Source organism: Pan troglodytes, chromosome 10 (assembly GCF_028858775.2).
Source record: "Pan troglodytes isolate AG18354 chromosome 10, NHGRI_mPanTro3-v2.0_pri, whole genome shotgun sequence".
NCBI classification, from domain to species: Eukaryota; Metazoa; Chordata; class Mammalia; order Primates; family Hominidae; genus Pan; species Pan troglodytes.
In genome coordinates, this window is record NC_072408.2 from 130,151,827 (window position 1) to 130,171,481 (window position 19,655).

The window sequence follows — 19,655 nt, forward strand, 5'->3', positions numbered from 1 at the left end:
TCATCCCCTTGTCTCCTCTCTGTTAGGTAAAATGTAGAGGTACTGACAAGAGTCTAGAACAGGTATCTTGGAATACAAAGGTAACCTGGAAATGGAGGCCCACATAATTTAATGAACAACATGGAAGATGCCTGGACTTCAAGGGGGCATACAAGCCCTGCTCCACCTACCCAAATGTGTCCATGAGAGAAATAATCTATCTTATTGAAGTCAACACTTAACAGACTTTGTATTTTCTGTTATTTAACAACCAAAACTAATTCCAACTAATGTAATTCCTAATGCATATGGGCCTAGATTCATGAAGCAATTATATAAAATAACTAATACCTGTACCTACAATCTTGAAAATACGTAACATTATCTTTTTGTATATATATATTTTTTGAGACAGGGTCTCACTCTGTCACACAAGCTGGAGTGCAGTGGTGCAATCATAGATCTCTACAGTTTTCACCTCTCAAGCTCAAGTGATCCTTTCACCTCAGCCTCCTCAGTAGCTGGGACTGTGGGCATGTGCCATCATGTGACTATTTTCCCTGCACAGGGCGGGGTCCCACTATGTTGCCCAGGCTGGTCTCAAACTCTTGTAATCCTAGTACTTTGAGAGGCCGAGGCAGACGGATCATTTGAGGTCAGGAGTTCAAGACCAGCCTGGCAAACATGACGAAACCCTGTCTCTACTAAAAATTCAAAAATTAGCCAGGTGTGGTGGTGTGTGCCTATATTCCCAGCTACTCAGGAGGCTGAGGCAGAGAACTGCTTGAACCCGGGAGGTGGAGGTGGCAGTGAGCTGAGATCCAGCCTGGGGGACAAAGTGACGGTCCTTCTCAAACAAAGTCTACAGAAAGAGTCTCTGGGCCAGCACAGTAGCTCACGCCTATAATCCCAGCATTTTGGGAGGCAGAGGTGGGTACACCACTTGAGGTATGGAGTTCAAGACCAGCCAGGTCAATATGGTGAAACCTGTCTCTGTCAAAAAATACAAAAATTAGCCAGGCATGGTGGCGCGTGCCTGTAGTCCCAGCTACTCGGGAGGCTGAGGCACAAGAATCACTTGGACCCAGGAGGTGAAGGTAGCAGTGAGTTGAGATCATGCCACTGCACTGCACTCCAGCCTGGGCAACAGAGTAAGACTCTGTCTCAAAAAAAAAAAAAAAGAGTCTCTGGAGGCACCCAAAATCTCTACAATGGTTGGATATGGGAATGTAATCTGTAAGCCATTTACAGTAAATCGTCTTAATATAACATGACATAGCAATAAAATAAACAGTGAAACCAAAGTTACTAGTAATATGGACACACATAAATATTTTAGTCTCAAAATCAGAATGACGTTAGATGTCACAACACCAAGATGAACTAAGGGAACATTTTTTTTTTTTTTTTGAGACAGTCTCACTCTGCTGCCCAGGTGGAAATGCAATGGTGCAGTCTTGGCTCACTGCAACCCCTGCCTCCCAGGTTCCAGCTATTCTCCTCCCTCAGCCTCCTGAGTAGCTGGGACTACAGGCACATGCCACCACACCCGACCAATTTTTGTATTTTTAGTACAGATGGGGTTTCACCACCATGTTTGCCAGCCTGGTCTTGAACTCCTGACCTCATGATCTGCCCATCTCGGCCTCCCAAAGTGCTGGGATTACAGGCGTGAGCCACCACGCCTGGAGAAAACACAGTACTTTTATATCATGATTAAATATTTCAAAAGCCTCCAAAGCACTCAAGAGCCATATCTAATTCTATGCATTACACACAATACTTATTATATTCAATGATAAAATAATAAAAACATGCAAAATATTCAGTGAGTAAAGGCAATTACTAAAAAAATTTGCGTAATAGCTCTGTTGCCCAGGCTGGAGTGTAGTGGTGCGATCTCGGCTCACTGCAACCTGCACCGCCCAGGGTTAAGCTATCCTCCCACCTCTGCCTTCTGAGCAGCTGGGACTACAGGCATGCACTACCACACCCAGCTAAATTTTTGTATTTTCAGTAGAGACGGGGTTTCACCATGCTGCCCAGGCTGGTCTCAAACTCCAGAGCTCAAGTGATCTGCCCACCTTGGCCTCCCAAAGTGCTGGAATTACAGGCCTGAGCCACTGCACCCAGCCAATACTTACTATATTCAATGATAAAATAATAAAAACACGTACAATATTCAGTATGTACAATTACTAAAAAATACAGAATGACAATACTCAATGGACATGACTTATATTAAAAGGAAAAAGACTCTTCTAAAGCTTAATCTAAATATACAGGCATTGTTCTTTTCACTGAGAAGCATCTCAGTAAATCATACCTTATCTCCATCCATAAATCGTTGTTTTTCTGTGATGTTTAGTATTTCCACAGGCACATCAAGTTCAGATCTTGACTCATAAGATATGCTTCCATCATCATTGCTCACAACCCGTCCCTTGCGGCCAGTCATCTGAGAAGCCAAACAATGTCATTACAATGAACGTATCTGACTGTGGTGGATGGACTCAGTGCCTCTTTCCTTGAAGACACTTGGGAGATAAGAGCACATGCTGTGCTGCACCACACACTGAAGGATACAGAATACTGCAACACAGTCCCTGGAAAAACCTTGACACATGGCCACGATCACAAAAGAAGTGTGATAAGTGCAGTAACTAGGACCAGTGGCTTGGGACAGACACTCAGATACTGCAGGCAGCAGTTCATTGGATGTAGGATGGCAACTTAAAGTAGAACAAGAATTCTATGATCTAAGAAATTTAGATTATTATGTGAAGACAGTCAAAATACAACTCATTTTACAGGGGTTCAAATGGCAAAAATGTCACCAAGAGATACAGGCCTATTTACCTCAGCAACGTTCTCAGGGCCACCAAGTTCATCGATAAGTTCATCCAGGGTATTAGGGGGGAGGTCTTCAGCTAATTTTTCTAGCTTATCAAGCAGGTCTTTCTTCATCTGCTGAGCCCTTTCCACAGCATCCTGACTTGTTATAAGGCTACTGTTACTGTTGGTGTTACTGTTAGCTAGATAAAGAACATTTGCTAAAAGTTAGTACAAAGTTAAAATATTTTTGTTTAAAAGAGTATTTCAAAAAGGAAGTTTCTGTATGGATACCTGGTGCACTGTTAGGAGCAGGTGAGATAACTGGTGTAGATGAAAAACTAGGTCGTTTTGATCCAAGACCTGATGCTAATAAGGCACTTTGAATAGAATCTGGATCTATACTTTTCTTCTTTTTTTTCTCTTTGTTTTTCTTGTGGTCTTTTCTAATTAACCAGGGATCTGAGTGTTAAGGAAAGATACATGTCAAATCATTTGTTAAAACAAGTACAGAATCTTCAAAGGAAACAACCTTTGAAATTTTATTTTTTTGAGACAATGTTTCGCTGTTGTAGCCCAGGCTGGAGTGCAATGGCGCAATCTCAGCTTACTGCAATCTCCACCTCCTGGGTTCAAGCGATTCTCCTGCCTCAGCCTCCTGAGTAGCTGGGATTACAGGTATGTGGCACCACACCTGGCTAATTTTGTATTTTTAGTAGAGATGGGGTTTTTCCATGTTGGTCAGGCTGGTCTCGAACTCCCAGCCTCAGGTGATCCACCCACCTTAGCCTCCCAAATTGCTGGGATTACAGGCATGAGCCACCGCGCCTGGATGAAATTTTTTATATTGTTAACTGATAACTTATCACCACCTACATTGGTCCATCCGTAAACCATGGGGTACAAATCCATGTTTTCAAGTTAAAAATAACTGCACAAAATTGAGGTTATCTTCTCACATATATTAGGCTCAAACTTCCAGAAGGTAGATAAGCCTGGAGCTTTCCACCAAGCAAAGATTATAATCTGTGTGATCATTTGTACTGTACAGAAGAAAAGGTTTCATATCCCATTTTCAAATATACTGAAATATTATATGCTTTCGTGTATATTTAATATACTGAACTTACCATTTTCATCATCCTCATTAGACTCATCTAAAAATGGGTTGAAATCGTCATCATCTCCAGAACTCATGTTTTTAGAGCTCTCATAGTCACTTTCTTCATTATCAGAGGCATCAGATTCACTTCCACTGTCGTCAGAACTGCTACCAGTAAGGCCACCTACTTTTCGTGCTTTTTTGGCTTCTCGAGTTATTTCTTCACCTACCCTCCGCCACAAACAAGAGAGTCAGCCCAAATTCAATGTTTCTTAAGATCCAGTACATCACATTTAGTTCATGAATTAATTCAAATGAAAAGTGCAGAGGAAAAGTATTTAGGTAAGTCAAAAAACAAACAGAATTCACAAACCAGCACTAACCTTTTGGACTCCCATAAAAAATAAGGTTATAAACATTTATTCTGAAGAAGAAATTGGATACAAAAGTACTAAGTCAAAACTGCCTTCAAGTGCACAAGTTTCAAAACATATTCAGGACAACAGAGTAAAAGCAGAACCTCTGGCATAGTCACAATTTGACTGTGTATCAGATTTGAGAAGAGGCCTAATAATTACAGGTTTATAGACATGGAATACTTAGAAAATCAATAGAAAATCAACTTATAATACCTTTTTATTTTTGGAGACAGGGCCTCACTGTTGCCCAGGCTGGAGTGCAGTGGCACAATCATAGCTCACTGCAGCCTCGACTTCCCTGGCTCATGTGATCCTCCCACCTCAGCCTCCCAAGTACCTGGGACTACAGGCACATGCAACCATGACCAGATATTTTTTTTTTTCCCAGACAGTGTCTACTCTGTCTCCCAGGCTAAAGTGCAGTGGCATAATCTTGGCTCACTGCAACCTCTGCCTCCCGAGTTCAAGTGATTCTAATGCCTCAGCCTCCCTTATAGCTGGGATTATAAGGCGCCCCTGCCGCCAGGCCTGGCTAAGTTTTGTATTTTTAGTAGAGAAAGGGTTTCGCCATGTTGGCCAGGCTGGTCTCGAACTCCTGACCTCAGGTGATCCGCCTGTTTCAATTCCCAAAAAGCTGGGATTACAGGCGTAAGCCACTGTGCCCGGCGAGAAGTCAACTTCTAAAACCAAAACAGGGCTGGGCGAGATGGCTCACACCTGTAATCCCAGCACTTTGGGAGGCCTAGGTGGGTGCATTGCTTAAGCTCAGGAGTTCGAGACCAGCCTGGCCAACATGGTGAAACCCCATCTCTACTAAAAATACAAAAATTAGCAGGGCATGGTGGTGCATGCCTATAATCCCAGCTCCTTGAACCCAGGAGGCAGAGGTTTGCAGTGAGCCAAGATGGTGCCACTGCACTCCAGCCTGGGTGACGGAGACGGAGACCCTGTCTCAAAAAAAAAAAAAGAAAAGGCTCTTTTAAAGAAAACTACTGAAACACCCAGCTCTCTATATATTAAAAAACAGGTCTGACAATACAAAGACACAGGTTTTAGTTCCCATGCATCATTAACTATCTCTGTGAAACTAGGAAAACTCTTTAACCTTTAAATCTTTCTGTGCTTCAATGATCTCTGTCTATAAAATTGGAAAAATAAGACCTAATTTCGTATGGACCTCTGCCAGGTTATATGGTAGAATGTATATAGCCAAGTGCTTAACACACTGCCAACCACCAGTGAATTGCTCAATTCCTAATTTAAAACGGGGATAACTTGTGCATTCAAAATTGTACAAGTGACAGTGAAAATTTGGAACCATTTGTGAATTCATGGAAGGCAGTTCATTCCCAAAATATAGCCACTTTAAAATGCTTATGTTTTAATTTCGACAGTATTTTCAACGTCAACTATTTTCTTTTTTCTTTTTCTTTTTTGAGACGGAGTCTCGCTCTGTCATCCAGGCTGGAGTGCAGCAGTGCTATCTCGGCTCACTGCAAGCTCTGCCTCCTGGGTTCACGACATTCTCCTGCCTCAGCCTCCCGAGTAGCTGGGACTATAGGTGCCCACCACGATGCCCGGCTAATTTTTTGTATTTTCAGTAGAGATGGGGTTTCACCGTGTTAGCCAGGATGGTCTCGATCTCCTGACCTCGTGATCTGCCCACCTCAGCCTCCCAAAGTGCTGGGATTGCAGGTGTGAGCCACCGCACCTGGCCTATTTTTTCTTTTTTAAAGTACTCACCTTTCCGCTTCTTTATTTTATTTTCTTTACAAGGACTATCTCTTGGTGAACTGTTGTTACTTGGAGCTGTCAAATCGATTCCTAGTAAACTATAAAGTTTTTTCCTGTCTGGAGCAGGAAAATGTTTTTCAATGAGTGACTGCAACACACCTCTGTAGGAGAGAAAGAGCGACAATTACTGCTTCAGTTGACAAAATAATTATATGTAAAGTATTATTAAATATATTGAAATATAACTTGTTCAGTTTTACAAAATACTGATAAACGAGCTCAAATAAATTTTAATTTTCTAGCCCAAAGCTGTCCAACTAAATAATAAGAATGCAAGCCAAACCACATACACAATTATTGTATTTTCTGGTAGCTTAAATTAAAAAAGTAAAAAATAAATAAATAAAACTGGTGGAACTAATTTTAATAATACATTTTAACTCAATATACCATGTCAACACATATGTTTTACATTATTTTCTCTTAAGGAGTCTTTGAAACCTGGCTCAGTACACATATAATAACATCTCAATATGGACCAGTCATTTCCACTGCTCAATAGCCACATGTGACAAGCGGCTGCCATTCTGGACACGGTAGTTCTAGGCAATTATGTACAGAAAAATATAGATTAGCAGGTGTATGTCTTGCTTTTTTCTTTTTTTTTTTTTTGAGACCGAGTCTCTCTGTCACCCAGGCTGGAGTGCAATGGTGCAATCTCAGCTCACTGCAACCTCCGCCGCCTGGGTTCAAGCAATTCTCCTGCCTCAGCCTCTCCAGTAGCTGGGATTACAGATGCCCGCCACCACACCTGGCTGGTTTTTGTATTTTTAGTAGAGACGAGGTTTCACCGTGTTGGCCAGGCTGGTCTCAAACTCCTGAGCTCTCGTGATCCACCAGACTCAGCCTCCCAAAGTGCCTGGATTACAGGCGTGAGCCCCATGTATTGCTTTTAAAAGGAGCATCTGAATGCATCCCGAGGCACAAAATAGTAGAGCAGCAAGTTTATTTTGCTCAGTTTACTACCAGAGTTTGAATTTGGAGGTTAGGCAAACTAAAAGCAATGCCTAAAACATTTTAAAATCTATTTCTGAAGATCTCATGCTTATTTTCAACTTTTAAAGTAGACTTTGTTTATTTTATTTTATTTTTTTTGAGACAGGGTCTCTCTCTGCCGCCCAGAGTGGAGTAGAGTGGTGCGATCTTGGCTCACTGCAACCTCCACCTCACGGGTTCAAGGGATTCTCCTGCCTCAGCCTCCCAGGTAGGTGGGACTACAGGGCGTGTGCCACCACGCCCAACTAATTTTTTTTATTTTTAGTTGAGATGGGGTTTCACCATTTTGGCCAGGCTGGTCTCAAACTACTGACCTCAAGTGATGCGCCCATGTTGGCCTCCCAAAGTGCTGAGATTACAGCTGTGAGCCACCATGCTCAGCCAACTTATAAAGTAGACTTCGTTATATTAGGACAAACTATAGTTACTGTTCCTGTGGATAACGGTAATTTCAAATACAGTACACTAAAACTGAATCTAAACCAAGCTGTCACAGATTTCCAAGATGTACAAGAGAAACAAAATCTAGCCCTTCTGTTAGTTCACATACTCTGTGTAATATTAGCAAAATGCTTAACATTTTAGGATGATGAGATTTCTGTTATTGTTTTCCAATAGACACACTGTTACAGAAAAGCAGAAAACTCAGATCAAGAAAACTTAAAGATGATGCAGGTGAATCAAAAGTTTTGTCTCCAGGAAATGCCCACATTGGAACTAATGTAAGGAAGAACTCAAAAAGAAACAAAAACATTAAAAGAACAAAAACATTACTTGGCAGTTGAAACAAAATCATTCAATTCTCCCCCGCCCTCTTCCAAAGCTTCTAATGTTCTAGCTTCTCCTGTAGACTGCAGGCCAATTACAACACACTGGAGAAAAAAGAAAACATGTTCATTACGAATAATAATGTTTGTGGCTTCTTACCAAGACATATTTTAAACATTTAGCTAAACAAAGATTTCAAACAAGAATGTCCTCATTATTATAAAACACACATTTGTTTTACTTATTTCTTCTACATATTTGAGACAGGTTATTTGTCAAAAATTTAGGCAGGAGATAGGATTACAGACAGTAGTAAGCATGAGTGAAGCCCCTGCCCTTGTACAGTTTATAGTATCTTATGCTTTAAGTAGATAAATATTCACCAAAAATAAAAAACCTTAACGCAATAGACATCCATATGTTACCAGTGCTACCAGCTATGGATGACCAATTATAGTGATGTTTACTTTGTTATACTTTTCTGAACTCCCTAAATTCTCTCAGCAGGCATTGCTTTTATAATTTTAAGAAATGTATTTTTTAGAAGTTTTACTATCCTTTAGGAAAACCAGATTTTACAAGCAGAAAACCTCAGCACCCACAAAGACTAAACAACATAACCCCCAAACAATCTCTTAATGAGTTCTTCTACTTACTTTTCCATTCTTGATTTCCTCTCGAGCTAGTTGCACAACCCTTTTAACTTTGGATGCTATGCATAAGTATTTGAAGAACCTCTGGTGAGCAGACCAGAACTGACCCCACATGGACTTCTTCATTCGTTGCTCAGCATCAATCAGATCTGCAGCTTGCTGAAACCGCTCTCTGGCGATGACCCACTGAAGATACATAATCAACATTTCAGACACTTCATCTTTGAGTCTAGTTATTTAAAAATACCAATTAAATCAAAATAATGTTAAGTGCAAGACCATTTAATATTAATTTAATAAATCATCTTTAGTAACTTGGGAATCTATTTCTCAGGATACTCACACAGTTGTCTCAAGTTTCTTATTACCTAATGCAGTCATTTTAGAAAATAATGTGATTTTAAGAACTATGCAACTGAAATAAATGGCTATAACTTATGAATTACCTTAACAAAATGAAAACATGGACAATCTGAAATATAAGAACATTGGTTAGGCCAGGCGCAGTGGCTGATGCCTGTAATCCCAGCACTTTGGGAGGCTGAGGCAGGTGGATTGCTTGAGCCCAGGAGTTCCAGATCAGGCTGGGCAACACTGTAAAACCTCATCTCTACCAAAAAATACAAAAATCAGCCAGGCACATTGACATGCGCCTGCAGTCCCTGCTACTCAGGAGGCAGAGTTTGGAGGACTCTTTGAACCTGGGAGGTAGAGGTTGCAGTAAGCCAAGATCACACCACTGTACTCCAGTCTGGGCGACAGAGTAAGACCCTGCTTCAATTAAAAAAAATAAAAAATAAAAAAAAAACACATTGGTTAAACAGCCTATCATCTGGTAACTCATCTGTTTGTTTTTGTTTTGTTTTTGTTTTGCGATGGAATATCCCTCTGTTACCCAAGCTGGAGTGCACTGGCACCATCTTGGCTCACTGCAACCTCCGCCTCCTGGGTTCAAGCGATTCTCCTGCCTCAGCCTCCCCAAGTAGCTGGCACTACAGGCGCACACCACCATGCCCAGCTAATTTTTTTTCGTATTTTTAGTAGAGATGAGGTTTCAACATATAGGCCAGGCTGGTCTTGAACTCTTGACCTCAGGTGACCTGCTCGCCTCAGCCTCCCAAAGTGCTGAGGCATGAGACACCGTGCCTGGCTTCATCTGTTGTTTTAGAGTAGAAATACATTCCCATGGGCAGGAGGCATCGCAATCGCCAAAACTAACAGAAACATTATCAGATACATTAAATAAACACTAGGAATTAAGAAAAATTCCTCACCAGCTTGACAGCTTTGTTATACATTTTAACGTAGCTCTGAGAAAGAAGAACTTCCTCAATTTTGAAGGTCACTCCAGTAAAGCTCAGCTGTCGAGCAATGTACATTCCTCTAAGCTTCATATCCATAGCAACTATTTCCATGGCACCAACTCCTCTGAATAAAATTAAAACATACAGTAATTACCAATACAGTAGAATTTTAACATACAGAGAATGGGCTTTAGGAATAACACATTTCTTAGATTGCTACTGAGAAGAGTATATACCGTAAACTGCATTACCTCCGTTCTACTGCTTGAATAAAATCACTGAATTCTCTAAATGGAGTACCCTCACCCCATATGCCAAGACGGTTCATATAGGCCATGTTGCGTGGTTCAGAAGCACCTGAAAATCCCACAAATGAAATATATTATAGTTGAAAAAATAACCTACAATATATATTTTTAAATAAATAAATACTCACCAGTTGCACTAGCATAAACAACTCTGGCTTTTGGCAATTTGTTCTGAAGCTCTAAAACTGCTAAGCCTGTCTTGGTTGGCTTTGAAGAACCAACAGGACATAAGTTTTTGGCTTTATGACACTCATCAAACACTATCTAAATGGAATGAGTTAAGGAATGTATCACATTAGTATTAAGTAAGAATCTCCAGTCTTTCAAGAAGAGTTAACTTTTATTTCCCTGAGGCCTTCTGAGTGCCTATTTCATGACTGCAAATACAAAGGAAGTCCTATGGGCCTTTCCCCAGTTACATCCTCCTCCCTCTCTAGCCTCAAAGACATTCACTGAATTTGGAATTTAAACCAGCAATTTGCCTCTAAATTAAAACAGAGAAAAGAACCCACTGCAGCAAGAAGTTGTTATCTGGTAACTTGTAAAAGTAGAAGCATGATTGGTAACCAACTTAATCAGCATTTCAAAAAGTGATGTTCCTCATGCAGGACAGTTAAAAGATATACTGTGAACAAGTTTGGGACCACTAAGTTCTAACAGTTTTCTTTCACTTAGTCTTCTCGGGTATTCTGCTATGTAAATATGCAATGTTAATCCTCAAAAGGGGAATACAGTATTCAGTATTCCTCGTATCTGTTAACATTTTTCTAAACCAGGAGATTAAACATTGCTCTCCTATCTGACAGGTAAAAAACCGAATCAACTTTCCAATCCCTTTGGACTCTAGGTAATCATTAAAGTTTTCACTCCAGCAACTCGTTTAATCTCAAGATTCCTGTTTCCCAAAGGTCTACCCTTTTATAATTTTCTTGTCGTTAAAAAATAGAAAAATATTTGCCATAAAGGATACCACTCCATCGAAGTCATCACCGCACCAATGCAGAAGTTGTTTTAACCTAGTTTTATACTTGCCGCCAGACTGGCTTTCACCAATAAGTGAAGAGTAAGTAGCAAAAATAACACCCTTTTTCACACTCCCATTATGTTTGGAAGAAATTTTTCCGTATTTAAACTAAAAAAGAAAAGAAAATAATTTAGTTAATTAGTATACCTTTCTCTCTGAAACATTTATCCCAACTAAACATTCACAAGCAGGAACTCTTGTTAGGCCCATGACAGGCTTCAGAAAACATAAAAGTACAGAGACGCAAATTTATTTGTATAAATATACACAACACAAACACACAACTTTATAGTACAAAAATCCAGTTTTTGGTAGGACACAGTGGCTCACACCTGTAATCCCAACACTTTGGGAGGTCAAGGTGGGTGGATCGCTTGAGCTCAGGAGTTCCAAGACCAGCCTGGCCAACATAGTGAAACCCCATCCCTACAAAAAATACAAAAATTAGCCAGGCATCGTGGCACGTGTCTGCAGTCCCAGCTACCACAGAGGCTGAGGTGGGAGAACTGCTTGAGCCTGGGAGATGGAGGTTGCAGTGAGCCGAGATTGTGCCACTGCACTTCAGCCTGGGCAACAGAGCTGAGATCTTTTTTTTTTAAATCCAGTTTTCAAAGTCTTAAAAACTTTTATCATCACAAAAAAAAAAAAACATTAAAAACCAGACAAACTTCCCTATAAGAAAAAAAAGTCACAATTTACAAACATTTATTGTGCACTTACTATATGCAAAACACTGTGATTAATTTCTGATACATAAGAATTATGAGTAATTGTTAATGTGCCTTTCTAATACTACTCTGAAATTTTAAAAAAAAATTCTAGATGCCACTTACATCCTTTTAGTTCTGAATTATATACAGTCATTCAAGACACAGTACTTTATAGCTACAAATCCACCCAGTAAAACCCACCCTAACAAGCCACTGTTTAGGGCAACACTGTATTCAACTTAGGACTCACATGGGAAGTAGAGGTGCAGTTACTTATTTTCAAAGGGCTACTAGGGAGGCCCTTCCAGGAACCCTATCAGTCTATTTTAACCTTATAGCACCAACAATTGGTGCATGCATAGTAAGTCAATAAAGATTTGCTAACTGAACCTTAACATTCTAAAACACACTGGCACACATTGTCTTTCAGCTTACAGAATTGTTTTCATGTGAGCAGAGGTATGAGTAACTCAAGTCCATTAGCTGTACAAATACTGAAACCAGTCTGCCCAAGCCATAACTATCTACATCGCATATGATTTGGTGACCTATAGTGCAAGGTATGCCACCTGTCTAAACTGCACCCTTATGGCATATAAACTATAAAAGAAAGATAAAAATAACACTGAAAATTGAGAGAATCAACTGGTGTGCACTGTACACTTGAGAGCACATCTCAATTTGGACTGGTCACTTACACTGTTCAATAACCACATGTGATGAGTGGCTACTGCCTGTCAGTGTTTAGCATATAGGAATCCACAAACCAACAATAGTGGCTAGCGCTCACTATGCTTTCTGTGGAGTAACATCAAAGTTTTCCAAAAAGTGTCCCCTTATATACATAGCTATTATTATTGTCATCTCACAGATGAGTCAATATTTATTGAATGACCAACTGAATAAAAAGATTTCATACCTTATTTAACGAATGAACCAAAATGTTTTTTGCTCCAATATCCCTTAAATCTCTTTCAGCATCATACTTTAAGTCATTTGAAACACTAAACCTGCCAAAATATTAAAAAGCACAAATTAAATACAAATTATATCATTCTAGAATTCAGGAATTAATAAAGCCAGGTCTTGACACTTCAAAAAAAAAAAAAGAAAAAGAAAATACACTTACTCATTAAAACCCATCCCACTGAGTGCAGTGGCTCACACCCATAATCCTAGCACTTTGGGAGCCTAAGGCAGGAGGACTGCTTGAGCCCAGGAGTTCGAAACCAGCCTGAGCAACACAAGAAGAGCCCGTATCTACAAAAAATTAGCCAAGCATGGTAGTGCATGCCTGTAGTCCCAGCTACTCAAGAGGCTGAGGCAGGAGAATTGCTTGAGCCCCTGAGGTAGAGGCTGCAGTGAGCCATGAATATGCCACAGCACTCCAGCCTGGGTGACAAAGATCCTGTCTTGATGGGGAAGGGGAATCCCATCCCCACATGCTAAAGTAATTACTAACAAAACCTTCCATAGCCAGTTTTTTTAAAATTTTTATTTTTATTTATTTTTTTTGAGATGGAGTCGCACTCTGTCACCCAGGCTGGAGTGCAGAGGAACAATCTCGGCTCACTGCAAGCTATGCCTCCCGGGTTCACGCCATTCTCCTGCCTCAGCATCCTGCCTCAGCCTCCTGAGTAGCTGGGACTACAGGCACCCACCATGACGCCCGGCTAATTTTTTGTACTTTTAGTAGAGACGGAGTTTCACTGTGTTAGCCAGGATGGTCTCGATCTCCTAACCTCGTGATCCGCCGCGCCTGGCCCACAGCCAGTTTTTAAATACTTACCACAATGCTCGTTTTCTACTCAACAAATAATTTTCATAGATGATTCCTGCTATCGTCCTTCCTTTTCCTACACCGGCACCATCACCTATTAAGAAGCCAGCACGATCTCCATTAGGTAGGAAAGTTTCATGTTGCTGAAAAACAAAAGGCTGGTAATTAATATAATCCTTCAGATATTTTGGTGATCAATATTTCATACACTGTTTTAGGAGTAGGAATATATTGATGTTATGTTTTTTGTTTTGTATATGTATTTTGTGACTTAATTTTTACATAAATTTCATAGAGTTTTGGATTTTTTTTTTGAGACGGAGTCTCGCTCTGTCGCCCAGGCTGGAGTGCAGTGGCGCGATCTTGGCTCACTGCAATCTCTGCCTCCCGGGTTCACACCATTCTCCTTCCTCAGCCTCCTGAGTAGCTGGGACTACAGGTGCCTGCCACCACGCCTGGCTAATTTTTTGTATTTTTAGTAGAAACGGGGTTTCACCATATTAGCCAGAATGATCTCGATCTCCTGACCTCGTGATCCGCCTGCCTCAGCCTCCCAAAGTGCTGGGATTACAGGTGTGAGGTACTGCACCCAGCCAAATTTTATAGTTTTGGCTTTAATGTGGATACTTTCTTTTTTTTCTTTTTTTGAAACGGGGTCTCGCTCTGTCGCCAGGCTGAAGTGCAGTGGCACAATCTCGGCTCACTGCAACCTCTGAATTCCTGTTCAAGCTATTCTCCTGCTTCAGCCTCCCGAGTAGCTGGGATTACAGGCATGCACCACCACGCCCAGCTAATTTTTTGTATTTTTAGTAGACAGGGTTTCACCACGTTGACCAGGATGGTCTCGATCTCCTGACCTCATGATGCACCCGCCTTGGCCTCCCAAAGTGCTGAGATTACAGGCACGAGTCACCGTGCCCAGCTCAATGTGAATACTTTCTACATATTTACTGTATATTATTTCCTGCTACTCTTCCATGCACCAGGTAATGAAAGTTAACAAATTGGTGAGGAGCCCGCCATACCCCTTATCAACACTTGCAGAATCAAACAGGTTTTTTTTTGTTTTTGTTTTGTTTTGTTTTTGAGACAGTTTTGCTCTTGTTGCCCAGGCTAGAGTGCAATGGCACAATCTCGGCTCACCACAACCTCTGCCTCCTGAGTTCAAGTGATTCTCCTGCCTCAGCCTCCTGAGTAGCTAGGATTACAGGCATGTGCCACCACGCACAGCTAGTTTTTGTATTTTTAGTAGAGACAGGGTTTCACCATGTTGGCCAGGCTGGTCTCGAACTCCCAACCTCAGGTGATCCGCCAGCTTCAGCCTCTCAAAGTGCCCAGCCAGTGGTTTTTTAGTTTTTTCAGACAGAGTCTCACTCTGTTGTCCAGGCTGGAGTGCAGTGGCACAATCTCAGCTCACTGCAACCTCCACCTCCTGGGTTCAAGTGATTCTCCTGACTTAGCTTCCCAAGTAGATGGCACTAGAGGTGTGCACCACCATGCCTGGCTAATTTTTGTATTTTTGGTAGAGACAGGGTTTCACCACGTTGGCCAGGCTGGTCTCGAACTCCTGACCTCAGGGTGACCCGCCTGCCTCAGCCTCCCAAAGTGCTGGGATTGGGCCGGGCACGGTGGCTCACACCTGTAATCCCAGCACTTTGGGAGGCCGAGATGGGTGGATCATGAGGTCAGGAGATCGAGACCATCCTGGCTAACACGGTAAAACCCCACCTCCACTAAAAACAGAAAAAATTAGCCGGGTGTGGCGGTGGGCGCCTGTAGTCCCAGCTACTCGGGAGGCTGAGGCAGAAGAATGGCATGAACCTGGGAGGCGGAGGTTCCAGTGAGCCAAGATCGCACCATTGCACTCCAGCCTGGACGACACAGCGAGACTCCATCTCAAAAAAAAAAAAGTGCTGGGATTACAGGCGTGAGCCACCATGCCCAGCCAAATTAAAAGTTTTATATCACACAAAATATGGAGGATAAATGGCTATTTTGGTCATTACTTATTTTACAGATATGGAATATGACTGAAATCATTTCAAGACAACTGTTTACCTCACATCATTTTAAAAGCCCACACAATACCCCACTGTCCAATAATATCACAGTTTATGCAATTACCCCCCAATAATGTGGATGCTCAAATCTTTTCCAGCTGGAGGGACAAAAGGTACAACAAATATCATTCTGCATATGTTCTTATCTAACAGTTCCAGGGAACACACTCCTAGGAATGGGTATATATACACACACATATACATACATATAATTTTTTTTTTTTTGAGACAAGGTCTCCTTCCCATCGCCCAGGGTGGAGTGACAAGATCACAGCTTACTGCAGCCTCGACTTCCTGGGCTGAGGTGATTCCCCTACCTCAGCTTCCCGAGAAACTGGGACTATAGGTGTGTGCCACTACACTCAGCTAATTTTTTGTATTTTTCGTAGACATGATGTTTCACCATGTTACCCAGACTGGTCGCGAACTGCCGGGCTCAAGCAATCCACCCACCTCAGCCTCCCAAACTGCTGGGATTGCAGACATGAGCCACTGCGCCTGGTCGATATACATATTTTTAATTTTAATAAATATTCCCAGTAAATTCCAAGCAAGTTATAACATTTGCCATTTCCACTGGAAATGCACTATCTGTATCTCTGCTACACTTCTAAAATTTAATTTTCCAACACATTAAACTTTCATAAATATTACATTTACAAGGTTTTCATACAAGGAAAAGTTACCTTTAGATTGAAACAACTATGTTATATAGAATAGGATAAAATAATTATTGTATTTATTATGAAATATTATTGCTTACCTGGGCTGCATATGTAATTGCCTCAAGCTGCAATGCTGATAACCAGCCATTATCAATGGTTTCCTCAGAAATGGATGTTTTGTACCAAACATCAGGAGGAGTAACACTGGATAAAGAGCTGGTTTCCACTACAGCATCTGGATGACGTAGGCCAATTTTTACTAAACAAAAATGTAAAAACATTTTAATTATTCTAAGTAATAACATTTCCAGTTTCATTATAAGATATTTCAATGTTTTTCTTATAACATAGAAAAATAATTAAAAAGTATTCTCTCTGGGCTTCCATAAAAAGTAACTGATGACAAAGTACTATCTATGTTTGACTAAAATGATTTATCAACTACATATGGTTAAAACAAGAGATTTGGGCCAGGTGGGTGGCTCATGCCTGTAATCCCAGCACTTTGGGGGGCCAAGGTGGAGGGATCACTTGAGGTCAGGTGTTCAAGACCAGCCTGGCCAACATAGCAAATCCCTGTCTCTACTAAAAATACAAAAATTAGCTGGGCACGTTGGCACGCGCCTGTAATTCCAGCTACTCAGGAGGCTGAGGAACGAGAATTGCTTGAACCCAGGAGATGGAGGTTGCAGTGAGCCGAGACTGTGCCACTGCACTCCAGCCTGAGTGATGGAGTGAGACTCTGTCTCAAAAAATAAATAAATAAATAAAATTAAATAATAAATAAAATAAAATAGAGATTTGCTGATAAAAAAAAGATCTAAAAAAACACCACTTGGTTCATAACAGCAGGTTCTCTAGTAGTAACAGAACATAATGCCAGATTAAGGAGTTCAGTTACTTCAAGCATTCATTCAGTAAAACAAAAGTTTGCAATATAATTTTATTTTGAGGCTAGGCATGAAGGTTCATGCTTGTAATCTCAGCACTTTGGGAGGCCAAAGCAGGAGTATCATTTGAGGCCAAGAGTTCAAGACCAGCCTTGGCAATACAGTGAGACCCTCATCTCTACAATTAAAATCCAAAAATTAGCTGGGCATGGTGGTGGGACCTGTGGTCCGAGCTATTCAGGAGGCTGAGACAGGAGGATTGCTTGAGCCTTGTAGGCTAAGGCTGCAGTGAGCTAAGATTGCGCCACTGCCTGGCTGGGCATGGTGGCTCACGCCTGTAATCTCAGCACCTGGGAGGCCAAGGTGGGTGGATCTCCTGAGGTCAGGCATTCGAGACCAGCCTGGCCAACATGGTGAAACCCCATCTCTACTAAAAATACAAAAATCAGCCAGGCATGATGGTGCACACCTGTAATCCTAGCTACTCAAGAGGCTGAAGCACGAGAATTGCTAGAATCCAGGAGGGATACTGGGAGGTGGAGGTTGCAGTGAGGCAAGAGCATGCCACTGCACTCCAGACTGAGTAAAGAGCCAGACCCCGTCTTAAGAAGAACATATTTTACTTTGAAAAGTATTCGAAAGACAAACTTGGCTATAAAATTTAACAACCAAGTCCCCAAAATGTACAACATGAATACATTAAAATAATGATCTGGAAGCTTTTTCTGTAAAGGGTCAGAGAATGATTTTGCCGTTTTAGGCCATCCTGTCTCTTGTACAACTACTTAACATTGCTACTGTAGTGTCAACGCAGCCACAGATAATAAGTAAACCAATAAACATGTCTATGTTCCAATAAAACCTTATTTACTATAAAAAAGGGAGTGGTCCAGATTTAGTTTGCTGTCCTCTGGTTTAAAGGGCCATAAACTCTTTCAATCCTTTTGCAAAATGATTATTGGAATAAGAAAAACAGAATTTCAGATAGGACTTCTAAAATTCATTGTAGGTGACCAGAAAAGGATGGAATCTTGAGTCTATCGGTAGTTGATAAAAAGAGAATTGTAGTTCAATTCAAATGGTATTATTAGTGGTTTTTTATAGAAACCAAGACTACATGAAAGACAAATTCTAGACATAGATTTATTTCCTATAATGAAAAAGTGAAAATTTTATGCAAATATTAAAAACCTAATTTTCGACTTCATACAGTGGCTGCTAAAAAAAGAACCATGTTATACAAAAGGGAGAAACAATGAAAAACTATGGAATTCAAATAGCACAATTATTTTTATAATTTCAATGTTTTTACAATTTTAGACAAGTTGTATTAAATATCTTAGCTTTATATATCTTTACAATTACCTTTGATTTTTATAATCACTACTCCTATGAACAAAATTAAAATAAAATCCAAGCTTCTTTACTTTTGGTTTTAAAAGACTTTGACCTAAAACAAGATTCTAAATTTATATGGAAAAAAACAAAACAAAACAAAAAGAACCAAAGAAACCAAAGGAAAACTTTGATGTAAATATCTGACAAATCCCGAAGACATACATTTTATTGGCATGTATTCTGCATAGGTTTCTGCATGACCCATTTCTTCTTCATCTTCTTCCTCTGGTTCATCATCTTCTTTTACAACAGGAACCTTCTGCAACACAGAAAGAGCACAATCAATCCCAAATCCAGGGACCAGACACCCAGCCAACACACAGAAAAACTCTCTTCTAGGAACACCTACAAATTTCCATCATGGAAACATGACGCGCCACCTCAATACTCCCTAAAATCTGGGCCACACTTCGTGGCTTTCCCGCTTCTCCAATAATGAGCACAGACAACGAGGACCTACTCTGTCTCTTACCCACAAATGGGTCACAAGACTCCACGTCCTTCCGGCCACCATCATGTCAAGCTACTTTCCCCTTCAATACTGCCTATCACCCCTCCTTGACGCCCAGAACTCTCTCTGCACTCAGACTTCGCCTTCGTTCTAGTTCCAGGAGAAAGAGCAAGCAGTGTGTCTGGCTCTTCCTAGTGCAAAACTGGAGTGAACCCTAGCAAAGGTGGATTGGCCCCAAAGGACCCTGCATCACCACAAGCAAGGCCTCTCAGTCTCACACTCCACCTTCTTCTCAGTTCACTCCTATTTGTCTGCTTTCCCGCATATCCTAAAACCAAAACCCCAGAAGACTGGAGTTTATTTTAGAGGCCCTTATGAAGAACAGAAAAATTTACTTCAGACTTCTGTGTCTCCACAGATGCAATCGTGATCATATATAAGATGGCCATATAATTTATTTTCCAAACCCTGGCACATTTGAGTTGGGGAGCTACTGAGGATTACACTGAGAAAACAGAAGTA

General features: G+C 40.9%; 1 protein-coding gene across 11 annotated transcripts in view; it reads right to left on the reverse strand.

Annotated features, from left to right (window-relative positions):
• Positions 1 to 19,655, reverse strand: part of SBNO1 (strawberry notch homolog 1) — a 75,765-nt gene that overhangs the window by 28,672 nt on the left and 27,438 nt on the right. For all 11 annotated transcript variants that reach the window (XM_063785231.1, XM_016924534.4, XM_016924535.4 and 8 more), the window contains 15 exons: positions 18,845 to 18,941; positions 16,493 to 16,653; positions 13,679 to 13,812; positions 12,809 to 12,899; positions 11,126 to 11,287; positions 10,284 to 10,419; positions 10,099 to 10,204; positions 9,818 to 9,971; positions 8,547 to 8,729; positions 7,897 to 7,994; positions 6,076 to 6,227; positions 3,942 to 4,139; positions 3,106 to 3,273; positions 2,839 to 3,014; positions 2,306 to 2,437 (listed from right to left, as the gene is read on the reverse strand). In XM_063785231.1, coding sequence (XP_063641301.1) covers positions 2,306 to 2,437; positions 2,839 to 3,014; positions 3,106 to 3,273; positions 3,942 to 4,139; positions 6,076 to 6,227; positions 7,897 to 7,994; positions 8,547 to 8,729; positions 9,818 to 9,971; positions 10,099 to 10,204; positions 10,284 to 10,419; positions 11,126 to 11,287; positions 12,809 to 12,899; positions 13,679 to 13,812; positions 16,493 to 16,653; positions 18,845 to 18,941 — 2,148 coding nt within the window. The remainder of the gene's footprint in view (positions 1 to 2,305; positions 2,438 to 2,838; positions 3,015 to 3,105; positions 3,274 to 3,941; positions 4,140 to 6,075; positions 6,228 to 7,896; positions 7,995 to 8,546; positions 8,730 to 9,817; positions 9,972 to 10,098; positions 10,205 to 10,283; positions 10,420 to 11,125; positions 11,288 to 12,808; positions 12,900 to 13,678; positions 13,813 to 16,492; positions 16,654 to 18,844; positions 18,942 to 19,655) is intronic.